The 16906-nt window shown below is 51.5% G+C and overlaps 1 protein-coding gene across 1 annotated transcript in view; it reads left to right on the top strand.

The window, feature by feature from the left end:
* Positions 1-16906, top strand: part of MDGA1 (MAM domain containing glycosylphosphatidylinositol anchor 1) — a 59162-nt gene that overhangs the window by 35541 nt on the left and 6715 nt on the right. Inside the window, 15 exon segments of the mRNA XM_032649733.1 lie at positions 624-756; positions 998-1267; positions 3473-3802; positions 6702-6730; positions 6732-6996; positions 7836-8041; positions 8043-8121; positions 9759-9778; positions 9781-9832; positions 9835-9887; positions 9890-9913; positions 10755-10932; positions 11176-11199; positions 12198-12350; positions 12707-12841. Of these exon segments, the coding sequence (XP_032505624.1) occupies positions 624-756; positions 998-1267; positions 3473-3802; positions 6702-6730; positions 6732-6996; positions 7836-8041; positions 8043-8121; positions 9759-9778; positions 9781-9832; positions 9835-9887; positions 9890-9913; positions 10755-10932; positions 11176-11199; positions 12198-12350; positions 12707-12841 (1951 nt within the window).

Genomic DNA, 16906 nt, shown 5'->3' with positions numbered 1-16906 from the left:
TCTGACATCAGAAGCAAGCATTCTGATTGGGCTTCAGACCACCTGGGGCAGACAGAATTGAGACAGAAAGGTCAGGAAACAGTGGTGAGGACAGGAGAGTCCTCAAGGCAACATGTCCTCTAAGAAATTTGCCAGTTAGGAGAGGCACCTCCTGGGGCAGACAAGTCATCCCTGCCTGTTGCTGGCTGTCAGGGTCTTTGGAACGGCGGGTAGGAACAGCAGGAGTTGGGGTAGAAAGATGAGTCACTTCCCATGGCTCTCCTGCAGTCCTAGGAGATGGTGATGAAGCCATCCAGCAAGAGAGTTTTCAGAGGCAGCTTTCCTAGGTGGCTGTCAGAACTCCACATGTAGCCGTGGCCTGTAGGGCCAGCCCTATATTTGTATGGGTTGTAAGACAGAGCAGGATTCCCTCGTTACCCTTCCATTTCCTAGAATGGGGAAACTGAGGCCTGGTCCTGACCAGTGTGTACCAGGACACCCTCAGACCCATGGAAGCCCAGGGTATGGGGAGTGTGCCATCCACCCCAGGCTCAGTCCTGAATAGGAATTTGCTTTAGCCTCTGGTGCTTGGTGAATGTGTGTGAGACCCAAGCAGGCCCCTCACCCCAGTGGTCACTGCCCAGGGGGAGACCAAGGTCCTGAAGCTGAAGAACCTGCGGCCCCAGGACTATGCCAGCTACACCTGCCAGGTGTCTGTACGCAACGTGTGTGGCATCCCGGACAAGGCCGTCACCTTCTGGCTCACCAACACCACGGGTACAGGCACTTCCCTGCCCATCCCCTTTCCCACCTGGGCTGAGTCCTCAACCAGGAGGTGGTGCGCATCTCATATAAGACTCCAAGCACATCGCCATGAGTGTTTCCCCTCCTCCTTCCTGCCTGCTCCTTCCCTTCTCCCCCTGCAGGCCTTCCCCGGCCCCCATTCCCTCCCTGATTCTCCTCCCCCACATCTGGCCCTGCCTCATGGTCCCCTAAGACCCCATTCTTGTCCTCCTAGCACCACCAGCCCTGAAGATGTCTGTGAACGAAACTCTGGTGGCGAACCCTGGGGAGAATGTGACGGTACAGTGTCTGCTGACAGGCGGTGATCCTCTGCCCCAGCTGCAGTGGTCCCATGGACCAGGTCCACTGCCCCTGGGTGCCCTGGCCCAGGGTGGCACCCTCAGCATCCCTTCAGTGCAGGCCCAAGACTCTGGCTACTACAACTGCACAGCCACCAACAATGTGGGCAACCCTGCCAAGAAGACTGTCAACCTCCTGGTGCGATGTACGTGGCTCCGGAGGGGTGGAAGGAAACTTGGGAAGCAGACAGGGTCCCTGTACCTTGGGAACTGAAATGGGAAAGGGGCCTGTCTGCTTCTCCTTGGTAGGGGAGGTAGGCTGAGAAGGCAGGTTCCAGGCACTTTGATTTCCCTGCAATTCAGGTGTCTGCCAGCAGATGGCAGGACTAAAATTTGCATAAAGTTTTATTTACAGTTTACAATCAATACATTTTCAAATATAACCTCAACAACCCAAGAAGTAGGAAGGGCTGGTGTTGATTACCTAGATTTTTTTAGACTGGGAAACTGAGGCTGCAAAAAGCTAAATGTGGACATTCCAGACTCTAAGAGAAAGTTCCTGACTTTCTCCCTGTACAATGGTTTCTACATGATTAATAGAATTAAAGTGAAAATAACACACATTTCCACATACCTCATATGTAAATCTTTATTAGCAAAGCATTTCAGTGAGTATAAAGATAATTACTAAATGTAAAAATGATTAAAACTTGGAGCACAATATAAAGAAGTACAAATACTTTCCTAACTAAATTTCAGCCTCAGTAATTATCATTAGCTGCTCGATAAGATCTTGATTTTACTACTCTGCTTTAAGGAGGAAACTTTAAATTCTTCTGCTTGTGCAGCTTTAGGTGGTTGTTTTAAAATTTATTAAAAAAAATTTTTTTTTAAAGATCCAGGCTTGTTTCCAGCTTTTTAGCACTTGAAAGTAAGATACAGCTTCTGTCAAATTCAATTGAGCATCTTCTGATGAACACTCTTCTGTGTTCATCCGTCACTGACCAGTCTCTCCCTGACTCTCCTCACCAAGAGAAGCTAGCTCTCTATGACTTTTTACTTAATTATGATTAAGTAGTGAGAAAGATAATAGTCAAACTGTGGTTATCTAATGACCACTGTTTCCTTTGATGGTACTTTTCCCATCAGAAGATTGTTCTTCCCCACCTGATCCATATGCCCTTTAAAACCTGGGTTGGTAAGATTGCCATTTTCATCAAATACTTGTGGTCACCTCTCGGGGTGACATACAGCCTGCTTCACTCAGCCCAGTCCTGATTTATGGCTGTTGTAGCAGAGTCCTTTCCAATGAGCACCTAATATTAAGAATTCTGGGGCTTCCCTGGTGGCGCAGTGGTTGAGAATCTGCCTGCTGATGCAGGGGACACGGGTTCGAGCCCTGGTCTGGGAAGATCCCACATGCCGCGGAGCAACTAGGCCCGTGAGCCACAACTGAGCCTGCGCATCTGGAGCCTGTGCTCCTCAACAAGAGAGGCCGCGACAGTGAGAGGCCCGCGCACCGCGATGAAGAGTGGCCCCCACTCGCCGCAATTGGAGAAAGCCCTCGCACAGAAACGAAGACCCAACACAGCCAAAAATAAATAAATAAATTTATAAAAAAAAAAAAAAAGAATTCTGTCTAATTCTAGGCATACATAAAACAATTTTTAGATTTTTAAAGGAGGCCAGACCACTTTCTTTCTAAACTCTGTATTTTTATGTAACTGCATGTAAAATGATTGTATTGGTCTTTTTTTTTTTTTTAATGACACAAACTTGTTGCAAAGAGCTAAACAGCACAAAAGGGCAAGTTAAAATTTTCCCCTTAATTTCCCTCAGTTCCATTCTCTAGATAGAACCAGTGTTACATTCTGGTGCCTCTTTCCAAAATTTGTATTTTGTATATTCTGGGTTTAAAACAACAATAAAAATAAAGCAGCATAGTAGTTAAGAGCACAGGCTCTGAGTATGAATTCAAGATTGGCTATTTACCAATACTTCTTTGAGCAAGTGAATTAAACTGTCTGAGCCTCATTTCCCTCCTTTGTAAAATAGGGAAAATAAAATGCCTCCCTCAAAGATTGTGGGATGGGCTAAACGAGGAAACCCACATACAGTGCTTAGAACAGGGCCTCTCATAGTGTATGTTTGGTCAACAGTGGCTGTATTGATTACTAAACCCACTTTTCTACAGCGAGCTTTTCTTTTTTAACTTTTGGAAACACATCTGAGAGAGGAGAACAATTTCCAAGCAGAGAAAGTGGTGGTTTCTCCTGGGAGTGGGATCGTAGCCCCCAAACTCCAGGAAGGCCAGTTGGAGGGTAGAAGCTGCATCTGGATGGGGGTGGTGAGACAGGGAACCCTGGCTTTGGGCCAGCTCCAGCCACCTTTCCCTCCCCATCCACCCATAGCCATGAAGAATGCCACATTCCAGATCACCCCAGATGTGATCAAAGAGAGCGAGAACATACAGCTGGGCCAGGACCTGAAGCTGTCATGCCATGTGGATGCAGTGCCCCAGGAGAAGGTGACCTACCAGTGGTTCAAGAATGGCAAGCCAGCACGCATGTCCAAGAGGCTGCTGGTGACTCGCAATGACCCTGAGTTGCCCGCTGTCACCAGCAGCCTAGAGCTCATTGACCTACACTTCAGCGACTATGGCACCTATCTGTGTGTGGCTTCCTTCCCGGGAGCACCTGTGCCCGACCTGAGCGTCGAGGTCAACATCTCCTCTGAGACAGGTGGGCAGCTGGAGGGGGGCAACAGGGAGGTATGAGGGGGCTGGAGAGACCCACAGAGGGGAGGTGGGGGCAGCAGCTTGGGAAAGGGAGGCCACAGTGAGGAGGATACCATTTGTTCATGCCATATGCATTTATTAAACACCTGTTATGTGCCAGGCATTATGCTACGCACTGGAGTAAAGTGGTGGGCAAAACAGGCCACATTGAACTTAGTAGCAAATGTTTTTCAGATCATCCCACAAATAAATGTATCACTGCAAACTGTGATGCATGAGAGTCAGGAAAGAGTTTCCTAAGATAGCAGGTTTGATCTGAGATCTGAGGGAGGGGCAGGATTTTAGTAGGCAAAGGAGAGCAAAGGGAGGGTGGAAGAGAAAAGCAGGCCAAGGAATCAGCATATGCAAAGGCACCGAGGCAGGAAAGTACATGAAGCATTTGGCGCACTGAAAGGAGAGTGTGGCTGGGAGAATAGAGTGAGATGAGAGTGGAGAGGTTGGCAGGGGCCAGATTTTGCAGAGGATTTGGGTCTTTATTCCAATAATAATAAATAACGATAATGAAATAATGGCCAACATTTACTGAGTGTTTTACTATGTGTTCTGATGATTTTATATTTATCTCATTCACCTTCATCATTTACTTTATGGTGGTAGGTGGTTCATCTTCAGTTTTTAGAGATGAGGAAACTTAGGCTAAGAGAGTTTAAGAGTCTTACCTAAGGTTACACATCAATAAATGGTGGAGGTGGGATTCAAACCCAGGCATACCAGACTTCAGAGCCTGCTCTCAGCCACCCGTGAAGGGTTTACACTTTGAAAATTACAAGAGTTTGGAGGGAGTGACTTTGGAGAAGGTCTCTGGAATCTCATCTCCAGCCCCCAGTACCTTGCACTGAGTTGCTGGCTGACTTTGGCTAAGCCTCTTCAACTCTCTGGGCCTCAGTCTCTCCCTCTATGAGACATTGAAACCAGATGGCCTTGGAAAAAGGCTCCTTCCCATCCTGACATCTGAACAGGGAGAGGCCAGGTGTAGCTGGAGGTGTCAGGAAAGGCTTCCAGAAGGAGACAGACCTGAGCTGGGCTTTGGGAGTGGACTAGGCCTCCACAGATTCCACAAATCCATTTTGCAAATCACAGAGCCATGTCTGGGGTGAGGAGGCTGGGGACTCAGACACGAATGCCACAGCCCCATCATCAGAGCTCACTGCCTAGACAGAGAGATAGACCTGTTGGCAGAAGGGCCAGGCAAGGTGGAGGAAAAGGAAGGACAAACCTTAGATAAGACTCAGGAGCTAAAGGTGGGGTCCTGCAGAGCATCTGGGGGCACAAGAGGAGTACCAGGCTGCCCGGGTCATCAGGGAAGGCTTCTTAGAGGAGCCATTTTCCATGTGAGCATTTGCCCATGCTCAAGCCCATGAGAGGAGGGACAGGGAGCCCCCAAGGTGTATGAGACTTGCTGTGTCCAGGAAGTATGTTCCTTACAAGTGGATCCCACAGCTGGAACACAGGATGGGAAAGGAAGATGAGGCTGGGGGTTGACAGAGGCCAGAGCACAAGGGCCTTGTTAGAAGAGCAAGGAGTTTGAGCTTTAACCTGAGGGCAGTATGGCCTCAAAATGGAACAGCCCTTTATCTTGTGGGGGCAAAGAAGGGTTGGGAGCTGGGGGTGTTTTAGAAAACAGGGAAATCAGTGGGGTACAGGGCCTATTTCCTTCATTTTATTCGTCAGCTTGATGCCTAGGACATAGAAGCTTTTTAAGGACCTGTGGAGAGACGGTTTTAGAAGTGGAAAAATAAATTAAAATTAACTGGCTCCAAAATACAAAGGGAAAACTGCAGAATTAAAGCCAATAAATGTATAAATGTTTACAGAGTATAAATTATGCTAACTAGATAACTGGACTTCACCTTGCCTTGTAGAGTTATTACGATTTATATTTAATGTAGACATTTAATTTGTTTGATGTGATATGGGATGGGACCCATGGAAGTCTTTTAAAAGACCCTTAATTTGGGCAATGTGTTGGGTTGGATTAGGTTTGGCTGTGAATAACAGAAAAAAACCTAAATAATGGTGCCTTTAAATGAGCTAGATGTGTATTTCTTCTTTAAGTAAAAGTGAGCAGTCCAGGCTGGAATAGTGGCTCTGCTCCACCAAATCCTCAGAGCCCAGGCTCCATCTTGTCTGCTTTTCTGTTATCTTTAGCATGTGCCCCCTCGTCCACGATGGCAGTGCCAGCTGCAGCCATCAGTCTGCATTCCAGCCTGCAGGGAGGAAGAGAGGCACTGCCTCTCCATTTAAAGACTCACACCATCTTGGCCAGGATTTAGGTCACGTGACCAGAGCTAGCCATAAGGCAGGCTGGGAAATACAGTCTTTATTCTGGCTGTGTGTCCTGCTAAAGCCCAGATATTCTTTCACTTTTGAAGAAAGGGTAAGGATGTTGGGGGACAGACTACCAGCCTGTGATAACACTCCAGAAAGAGAAGATGGAGGCTTTCACTAGAGCAGGGCCAGTAGGCAGGAAGGAAGGATTGAGGGGGAAGATATTTAGCAGAAACTATTTAAAAAGTGGAACCCCCCCAAATAAATAAATAAAAGGTGGAATCCCCCAAACTTAGTAATGTTGGGGATAAGGGGATAGAAAGAATTGGCCTGGACGACTTCAACACTCTTTCTGAGTTGGGAGACCTTGAGGTAGAGACCCAGGAGGTGGAGAGGATTTGGGGAGGGGAGTTCTGCTTTGAAGATACTGCAGGATCTGTGGAACATCAGGGATGGGAAAGGAGGCTCGCACTTAGTGGGAGGGAAGCAGGAGCCCCAGAGCAGAGGCCGGGGGATGGGGGGGGGGCGGTGAGGGGAAGCTCTAACCCCGCTCCTACCTCTTTCCTGCCCCGCAGTGCCTCCCACCATCAGCGTGCCCAAGGGCAAGGGCCGTGGTGACTGTGCGCGAGGGCTCGCCCGCCGAGCTGCAGTGCGAGGTGCGGGGCAAGCCGCGGCCGCCTGTGCTTTGGTCCCGTGTGGACAAGGACGCTGCGTTGCTGCCCTCGGGGCTGTCCCTCGAGACCTCGGACGGGAAGCTGCGGCTGGAGCGTGTGAGCCGCGACATGAGTGGGACCTACCGCTGCCAGACGGCTCGCTATAATGGCTTCAACGTGCGCCCCCGCGAGGCCCAGGTGCACCTGAACGTGCAGTGTGAGTCCCACCGCCCCACCCAGACTACCGTCCAGAGCTGTCTCTCCCGGTTTACAGTCAGGCCTGCCCCCTCTTCACCCCTTCACCCACCCTAGTCCAACCAAACCCCTCTGCTGATACCCCTAAACCCTCCTTGACCCCCGGTGCTCTAAGACATGGAGGTCCATGACTCTTGCCGCACTTCTACTCCATCTTCATTCCCAGGGACCCAGTAAGCAAAGAAATAACTGATTTTGCCAAGTGAAACTGGGAGTTTGAAGGAGGAAGGAACCTTCAAGGGAACACACTGCCTCTGATAGTAAAATGACGAGAGTTAACTTACCACGTGCCAAGCACTGAGTGTTTTAATGCCCAAACTCATCTAGCCTTCCACAGTCCTATGTATAGATTCTGTTATTCACCCATTTTTACAAAGAGGGAAACCGAGTCACACAGATGTTAAGTAACTTGCCTAAGATCTCACAGCTAGTTAGAGGCAGAGCTGGGGTTTGAACCTAAGCTATCTAGCTCCGGAGATCATGCTGTAAATCCCGACGTTATGCTGCTTTTCATTACACGGAGGGTGAGGGGACCATTTGAGGCATGAATAGAGGCCCAGTCTGGGAAGCTCGGCTGGAGGTTTTGGCCGGGAAGGAGTAGGTATCTGCAGGTCGGGGAGGTATGAGGGTGGCTATTTTGTATGTTGTGAGTATGTATCCGCCCTGAGACCCTTCCAGGATGCTGCGGGGTGGGGGGAGGGGTGGCGGGAGTAGGGGCGAGTACGTCGCCTCCCCATGGGGCCGCTCCTCAGACCCCACTCGGTGGGGAGAGGCCCCGCTGACCGCCGCCCCCGCCCCCAGTCCCGCCGGAGGTGGAGCCCAGCTCCCAGGACGTGCGCCAGGCACTGGGCCGGCCAGTGCTGCTGCGCTGCTCGCTGCTTCGAGGCAGCCCCCAGCGCATCTCCTCGGCTGTGTGGCGCTTCAAAGGGCAACTGCTGCCTCTGCCGCCTGCCGTCCCCGTCGCCGCCGAGGCCCCCGACCACTCTGAGCTGCGCCTCGACGCCGTCCACCCGCGACAGCAGCGGCAGCTACGAGTGCAGCATCTCCAACGACGTGGGCTCTGCTGCCTGCCTCTTCCAGGTCTCGGGTGAGTGTCCCGACTGCCCCGCCCCAGCCAGCCCCGCCCACCTGGGGCCAGGCTCCGCCCCAACCCCAGCCCTGCCCAGGCTCCGCCTGGGGCCCCGCCCTTTGCGGCCTCACTGCGCCTGGTTTAGGGCCGTGCCTTTCCCGGACCCGCCCATGCTAGGTACAGATCCCACGCAGGCCTCCCGGATATAACCGGGACGTTCTCTCACAGCCCTGAACCCTCCACTTGCCCACTCTAGGTCTAGGCCTTCCCCTTTCGAGGCCCGCCTCGACTTGGCCTAAGCCTCGCATGTTTTAGCTTTGCCCGGTTCCTGGCATCTGACACACCAGCTCCCTTCACCAGGCCTAGACTTCGCCCCTCTAGCCCCAGGAGCACCAGGTATGGGCCCTTACCTTTAAAGGCCCATTCACGCCTGGCTTACGCCCTGCCTACGTGAGGCATAGGCTCCACCCCTTCCAGCTCTCTGCTTCCACCTGTTTGAGTAGCAGGCATCGCTTTCCCTCCAGCCCTGTCCACGTCAGGTTTAGACCGACCCGCTCAAGCCCTGGGCACCGCCGCATCTCAGCCGTCACTTCTCAAGCCCCTCCTCCTTCGTCCTTGGCCTTAGAGGCTGCAGATAGGAAATCTCTTCCTGACTGCGGGCCCAATGTGAGGGGTCTGAGCTGTTAGAGGAGGGAAGAAGGCCTCAACAGCTTCTCTGGAACGTCGTGGGTGGCGCTGGGCCAGCCAGCACACATTTCCTGAGCTGTCACTCTAGAGGTTCAGGCCCCTCGGTGCCCAGAAATCCCTTTCAGCCCCATCTCTTCATGTCATTCAGGTGGGCATTTTGGGGCTGCAGATGGGCGTGGGTGGGTCAGAAAGGAGGGAAGGTCGTGGTGAGAGTGGAGGGGAAAGGCGGGACCCACTCCCTTCTCTTCCTCCCTTGGAGAGAGCCGGTACCCTGTCAGAAGCAGCACCCCAGAGGAGAGCCCCAGGTGTGCCTGTCCCCCATTTTACTGTGCCCCCGCTCTCCCAACAGCCTCTGACTGACTGGGTGCCCCTTAGCTCTTGTTTGGATCTCCTCACTCACAGTGGGGGGCTAGGGCCACAGGTCACTGGCCACCTACCCAGCCCCTCCCCACCCCACCCAGCCCTGCCAGCCAGAGGCCCCTATGACATTTCCCACCTCCTTCCCCCTCCCCTGTTCTCCCACACTTTCCCTGTCTCCCCACCTTTTGGCCGCTCTCTATCTCTCTTCCCTTCCTTCTACCTCAAAATCCATGACCCTTCTTGGTGTCTTCTATCCAATTCTCTTCCACCTGTGTCTTCTCTAATATCCCTTCTCTGTGTCTTAACCACATTTCTCTTTTCCATCCTTTCCTTGGACTTTCCACTCCCTTGTCACCAACACCACCTCTTGGATTCCCAATCTCCCTTTCCTTCCATCTCCCACCTTCCCACCTACCCCTCATTCTCCCCAATCTCCTCTCTACCACCATCTCCTCTCCTCACAATATTCCTTCTTTCTGTCTCCCCCCCCCCCCCCGCCTGTACCACGCATCCTACTTCTGTCGCCCTCTCCCGCACCTCCCTCTCTCTGTGTCTCTCCTCATCCCCCTGCCCCTCATGGCCCCATGCCCCCCTCCCGGCCCTCTCAGCCAAAGCCTACAGCCCGGATGTTTTTACTTCGACACCCCCAACCCCACCCGCAGCCACAAGCTGTCCAAGAATTACCCTACGTGCTGCAGTGGACCCAGAGGGAGCCTGATGCTGTCGACCCTTTGGCTCAAACTACAGACTCAGTGTCCGCCATGTGGGCCAAGGGGACAGGGGCTCAGGTGCAGGCTGGCCCTGGGAATACTCATCAAGCAGGGGTGAAGGGGTTGGAGAACACATTGACCCTCTAGAGATAACTCTTCAGAGCCAGGGAAAAAAGTGTTCTGGACACAGGAGCTGGGACGCTCTAGGGACCTGTCCCCTTTGAACCCATGCTCTGGGCACAGCCCTGAGAATTAGGCAGGGGTCTGCTGGGTTCATGTGGGGGAAGGCGGGTAAAGCCAGTCCTGCTCACAAAAACAGAGAATCTACTCTTATATCGGAAGCTTAAGGCATGAGCTTAAGTCTCATCTACAGGGTCTCTAGGACACAAGGCCAGAGCACTATATGAGTCTCGAGTCCAGTCTAATTGCATGTGGTTCTGCCCAGAACTAAGGGGTAGTTGGGTGGAGGGTAAGAGTGTGACTCTGAGGTAGACTGCCTAAGCTAAAATTCAGTTCTGTATTAACTTGGGCAAGCTACATCTGTTTGGCTTCAGTTTCTTTCATCTGTAAAATGGGGGTAATTATACTGTTCCAACTGATAGGATCATTATTTTGAGGATTAAATGAGTTAATAATTGCCACAGCATTTAGAACAGTGCCTAGCACACATTAATTTTTTCAATACGTGTTACTATCACTTATTATTAAGACAGCCCTGGGAGGTGGGCATGGAAGGGGTGATTGCTCTATCTTACAGCTGAGGAAACTGAGGGCCTGGCTTCCTAGTCCTTTGCTCTTTCTGCTCCCCTGCACTGCCCCCGAAAGTCACACCAGGGCCTGGGCTGGTGCTTAGGTGGAGGGTGTCGGGCATCTGGGAACTCCCTGTATCTACAGTTGAATCAGCAAAACGCCATGGTGAAGGCCATCCCGGTGCGGCGTGTGGAGAAGGGGCAGCTGCTGGAGTACATCCTGACCGACCTTCGAGTGCCCCACAGCTACGAGGTCCGCCTCACGCCCTATACCACTTTCGGGGCTGGAGATACGGCCTCCCGCATCATCCACTACACAGAGCGTAGGTGGTGGTGGCTGTGGTGGTGGGATAAGTGGGCCCATCTCATGCCCAGGGGACCCCTCCATATTCCCCACGTGGTTCCTGAGCTTGGGGTTCTCCAATGTGCAGTGTCCTACCCTGTCACTGCAGGCCAGGAGCCTCTGGCCCCCAGGCCTACTCTGGGGACCCTGTTCCTAAGCCCACGCACCCTCTGCACAGCCCCACACCTTGGTTCTGACTTGGTTTTCCTGCTTGCTTTCTCAGCCATCAACTCTCCCAATCTGTCAGGTGAGACACCCCTACCCACTTCCCCTTCCCTTTAGGGACACAAAGGCTCCCCGGGTGGGAGGGACCCCCAAGAGATAACCCAGAGAGTAAATAGTGTGGAGGCCAGAAGTTGGCAGAAAAAGCAGAAGGGAGCAAGGCTGGGCTTGGAGATATTTGCATCCAGGATTTATTCTGGGGCTTAAAGGCTTGAAGTGAGGGTGGAGTCAGGAGGACATCTCTCTAACTCAGGGCCTTTTGTCCTCACTCAGCACCATTCACTGTCCCCAAAAGAAAAATGGAAAGACCAGGCTAATCCACATTCTCTGTTCCCTGGGGCAGAGGTCCTTAATCTGAGATCCATGGACCACCCCTACAAAGGATGAGGAGGGTCCATGAAACTGGACCCTGGAAGGGCATACAATTACTTCTTTATTTTCCCTAACTTCTAGAAATTTAACATCTTCAATGATGAATGTAGGAATGTGGTATAATCACTACCTGTGACTCTGTCATCAGTGGAAATCCAATGTTTTCACATCACCTAAAAGTTTTTGTAGCCATCTCTAAATATCATTTCCATTTATTAGTATTTCAAACTACAGTAGTTAGACCTAACACTGGATCCTGTGATTTAATTAGATAATAGAGAAGCCCACTTACTACTATATCACAAATTAATTTTTTAAATATTTTGATAACTGTATTTCAATATAATTGATTTCCTTTGTAACCCTGTGTTTTTCATTTTATGTACCTAAATAATTATTCTGAGATGAGATTCTTAACTTCACTAGACGCCAGAAGGGTTTGTGGCACAAAAAAGATTAAGAGGTCCTGTTCCGGGAATAGATTGGTCAGGGGTTCCATTGCCTGGTTTCTGAAGCCCTGGGATCCTGGGCCCGCTGCTTGGATGCTTGGGAACTGTCTCATGGGTGACCAGGAAGGCAAAGCTGGACCAGGGGACTTGAGGAGGCTGACTCTCTTTGTCTCATTCCCTCCCAACTCTGCCCTGAATATAGACAACACCTGCCACTTTGAGGATGAGAAGATCTGCGGCTACACCCAGGACCTGACAGACAACTTTGACTGGACCTGGCAGAATGCCCTCACCCAGAACCCCAAGCGCTCCCCCAACACTGGTCCCCCCACGGACATAAGTGGCACCCCTGAGGGTGAGGACATGGCCTGCTGCTAGGAATGGAGAACAGCTTCAGGGAGGGGTCTAGCCCTGGGGAGCCCGGTCTGAGAGGAGACACAGCCCCGGCCTCAGGGAGCCCCGGTCTGAGAGGAGAGAAACAGCTCTGAGCTGCTAGAGGATTGGGAAGAAGAGAAACTGCAGCAGAGCTAAGCACTCACAATTGCTGGCCCAGACTCCTGTGTTGTGCCGTGAGGCAGGGAGGTCTGGGTGGGGTGGGGTGAGGCACCTGGGATTCAGGCAGCTGATACTAAGGCCAAAAAGGAATCAGATGGAAAGAGGCCTGGGAGGGGTGAGGGGGAGGCTGTTGGCACATCTCCCCCTTCCCTGCAGGCTACTACATGTTCATTGAGACATCAAGGCCCCGGGAGTTGGGGGACCGTGCGAGGTTGGTGAGTCCCCTGTACAACGCTAGCGCCAAGTTCTACTGCGTCTCCTTCTTCTACCACATGTACGGGAAGCATATCGGTGAGTCGAGGGACCAGGTAAGCTGCACGAGTGTGTGCTGGGGCAGGGAGGGGTGTCCACAGGAAGCTGGGGACTGGCCCGGGTAAGGCCTGGGCGTCCCAAGTTGGCTGAATCACAGATCCTTATAGGGAATATGAGCAGAATCTGGGCAAGGGGGAAGTCCAGAGCCAGCTTGTCTGAGGTTTTGAGATGATCAAGGCTTTCTGAGGGTGCAAAGAAAATGGATCCACCAGGATGAGTCTTGGAGGGGATGGAGAAATCAGCTAAAAGGTTGCATGTATTGAGTGCCTGCCAGGTGCCAGGTGACATCCTGGGTTAGGGATGCATCTGTGGTCTTATTAACCCTCACAACCACCACGTGTGGGAGGTGTTACCATATAGACCAGAGAGGTTAAGCATTTGCCTGAGATCACACAGCAACCCAAGTCTGTCTGACTCTCCCAAGCCCTAAACGCAGGGTTGGAAGGGAGCTGCTCTGTGAGCAGTGAGGGGAAGTACTACTTCGTAAGCATGACCATGAACCTAAGGAGTGCCCTTTGGGAAGAGATGGCACTGGTAGGAGTGCCACATTAGTCAATGAACTCATCAGTTCAGCCATCATTTCCAGAGCTCTTGCTCTGTGCCAGGCATCTAGTGCTGCAGCGAACAGGATGGACAAATCCCTCACCCTCTTGGCACCTACAGTCAAGTGGGAGAGACAGACGTTAAATAATTAATTGCACCAGATAGGATTTGGTGACCACTGTGATGTGTGTCTGCAGCAGAAGGACAGAGGCCAAGACAGCTGATAAAAGGAATAGCCAACTGCCTCTGGGGGCTGGTTATGGAAGACTCTGCTGAGGAAATGACAATTTTAATTATTTGTTTGTTTGTTTACATATTTATGGGAAAGGTAGTGTATTTTGCACAGGTCAGAAGGTACAAAAGGGTGCATAAGGAGAGTCCCTCTCCCATCCCAGTCCTCCTGCCACCTAGAGTCCCTTCCTGGAGGCAATCAATGTATTAGATTTTGGGGCAAACTTCCAGAAATGCTTTAAGCATGTAGAAGCCAGTACACATATATTCTCTTTCCCTCCATTTTACACACACTGTCCTGTGCCTTGCTTTTCCCTCTAAACTGTGCATCTTGGTGATCAGGCCTTAACAGACCATAGAAAGCTTCATTGTTTTCCTCAGCTACATGGTAGAGGAAGTGACTTTAAGCAAGTGTGGACCTAAAGGCTCATTGTGAAGTGTCCACAGCTAGAGTGATGGGTCGGGCCGAACTGATGAACTGGAATGAGGTGGGATGGAACCTTCTGCAGCCACTGGGGTCCCCCGGGCCATCCACACAATCCAATTCACCCAGGACCTGGGTCTGGACTTCGTGAGAAGCTTCCTGTGGGGTAGGTGGGGGTGAGGGTGACCAGGACCTCCCTGCCCATCTAGAGTAACCACTTCAAACCAATCCTGGTTTGCCCCAGCCTTTCCCACTTTTAACACTAGAAGTCCCACGTCCCAGGCAAACCGGGACAGTTGGTCATTTTATCCTCAGCTCAGGAGGGGCACGGGAGACCCAGCGGGCAAGAAGAGCATGTTGGACACAGTAGGGCCCTGGGAGATCAAGCCTTAAGAGCTGGGATGCCCAGGCGCCTGGGAGCAGATAAAGCCCCGAGGGAGCCATCTGTGCTCCAGAGCTTGCTTGGTGTCCCCCAGCAGGTGGGACAAACACCAGTCACTGAAAGCCTCTGGGAGGCAGGTTTGAATTCTACCTAAGGAAGATCCTGTAAGTATCAGATCTTCCCAGCAAAGGAATGGGCTATCCTGTGCCTGGACAGGAGGACTGTCCAGCAGGGGTGCTGTGGAGGTGACCCCTGTCCCAGGTCATGTTACTCCCCTGCTCGGCTCCCTTCCATCACCATCTTCTCCAGGCCTCCCGTACCGATCTGCCCCTGGCTGCTTCTCTGACCTCGTTTTCTGCTGCTCTCCCCTGACTCTACTCAGTTCAAGCACGCCGGTCTCCTTGCTTTTCTTTAAGTACTTGAGGCCTTAGAAGCCTTTGCTTGTGATATTTTCCCCCGCCTAGAATGTTCTTCCCCTCCCCTCATTCAGGCTTCCTTGGAGAGGTCTCCGACAGCCCCATGTAAAACACCTCTGTATCCCTTTCCTGCATTATTTTCTTTATAGTGCTTACTGCCAAAAGAGCATAAGCTTCAGGAAGCAGAGTTCTTTATCTTATTCATGGATGTGTCTCTGGTGTCTAGAATAGTGCCTGCTCAATTAGATGAATGAATGGATGAATGATGGGGAGGTAGGGAGGGCTGGGCTTGATGAACCCTGAGATAGCTTCTTACCCTGAGAAGCCTCTTTTCAGTCAGCCCTGATGACAGTGATGGAAAGTTCTTCACTGAGCATTCAAATATCGAGAACAGATAGGAATTTGATGGGGACTTTCCCTCAGGAGCCAAATAGGGAGAGAGGATGTGAATCCCAGTAACTGCCACACTGTAGAGCAGGGAGTGGTCTGGGCATGGGGAACTGCAGTTTAAGGTCTCAGAGTTCACAGGAAGCACAGAGGGCTCCCAGCTGAAGCCTGGGAAAACTTCTTGGAGGAGGTGACATTTCAGAGAGGACTTGAAGCACAAAAAGGATTCGGTCAGGGGAACATAGTAGGGGAGGGCATCTCAAGCAGTGGGAACAGCCCAGGCAAAAGCCCAGAGTCTGGAAAGCTGGACTGTGTCCAGGCTGCAGCATGTAGCTCAGTGTGGCTTTGGAGGTGACAGGAAGATAGGGAAGAATGTAGTGAGCAGGCACCCTTAAGGCCCTGGCTGACCCTGTGAAACACTGTCAGGAAGAGGGGAGATCTTGGAGCTGGTGGGATGATCAGGGAAGGGGGCAGAAATTCAATTTTGGTTTGAGTAGTGAAAAGGTGGGGTTCCCCCATTAGGGTCCTTGGGGCAGGGTGGTGGAGGAGGAAGAAACGGTTTGGAGATTGAGGTTGGACCCTGGAGGTTGGGGGATTGGAACCGGGGAAGATCTTCAGGAAGGGGAAGAGAGGGAGGTCCCTTTGGGGCTGGTGAGAAGCCCAAAAGTCTCTGGGGCTTGGGCCCTGCCTAAGCCAGTGTGGCATCTCCCGGCCCACTGGGTGCTGGCTTCAGCCCTCTCAGGGCCCCATCTGCTGGTGAGGGTTCTCCACATGCCTTGAACCTTTGTTTGCTCCTCCCCCAGGCCTGGGTCTGCTGCTGGGGAGGGGTGGGTGTTTCTTGCTGTCCAGGTCCCTCCTCTCCCCTCCCCTCCTACCCCACCTGGCAGCTCTGGGCACCAGCTGTCCCCAGTCCTTGTGCCTCACTGGCTCTCCTAGGTCCAAGCCAACTCCTTTAATCTCAGGCAGGTAACATTTGGTGGCCCTCCCCCACTGGGGGGGTCTGTCTATCTGGTGTCACAGATGGTGTGGCTTTGTCTGGGGCAGTGCCATGGAAATGCCAGCTACCAGGTGCCATCTAAGATTGATTCCCCTTCTCTCTGAGCCAAGTCTTTATGTCATAGGAGGCTTGATATAGGCTAGAAGAGCCGGCGAGGGGGCATGACATTGCCTGGGTGCTCTTCATCAAGGCCTGATCCCTTCCTTCTCTTCCATTGCCCCTCAGCATCTTCACAGTGCCAGGCCCCTGGGTCTGTGGGCGAAGGGGCTCAGCATCCCTAGGCTAATAACTCCAAAATTTCACATTTTACCACAGCTATGTAGCACATATACTAATATCTTTCTTTGAATCAACTCCTTTTTTCTTAGCTTTGTCCTAAGCATCAATATTAGAGAAGTTGTGGGTTTGAAAGGCTAGCTTTATTCACCTCTTAAAACATATATACAATATGAAATTTTTCATTGAGGTATAATGGACATTATATTAGTTTCATATGTACAACATAATGATTTGACATTTGTGCATATTGCAAAACAATCACCACAATAAGTCTAGTTAACAACCAACCGTCACCAGAATTTTTTTTTCTTATGATGAGAACTTTTAAGGTCTACTCTCTTAGCAACTTTCAAATATGCAATACAGTATTCTTAACTATAGTCAC

The sequence above is a fragment of the Phocoena sinus genome, chromosome 11 (assembly GCF_008692025.1).
Source record: "Phocoena sinus isolate mPhoSin1 chromosome 11, mPhoSin1.pri, whole genome shotgun sequence".
Taxonomy (NCBI): Eukaryota; Metazoa; Chordata; class Mammalia; order Artiodactyla; family Phocoenidae; genus Phocoena; species Phocoena sinus.
Note: the sequence above shows the minus strand (reverse complement) of the source record. Positions and strands in the feature narration are given on the sequence as shown.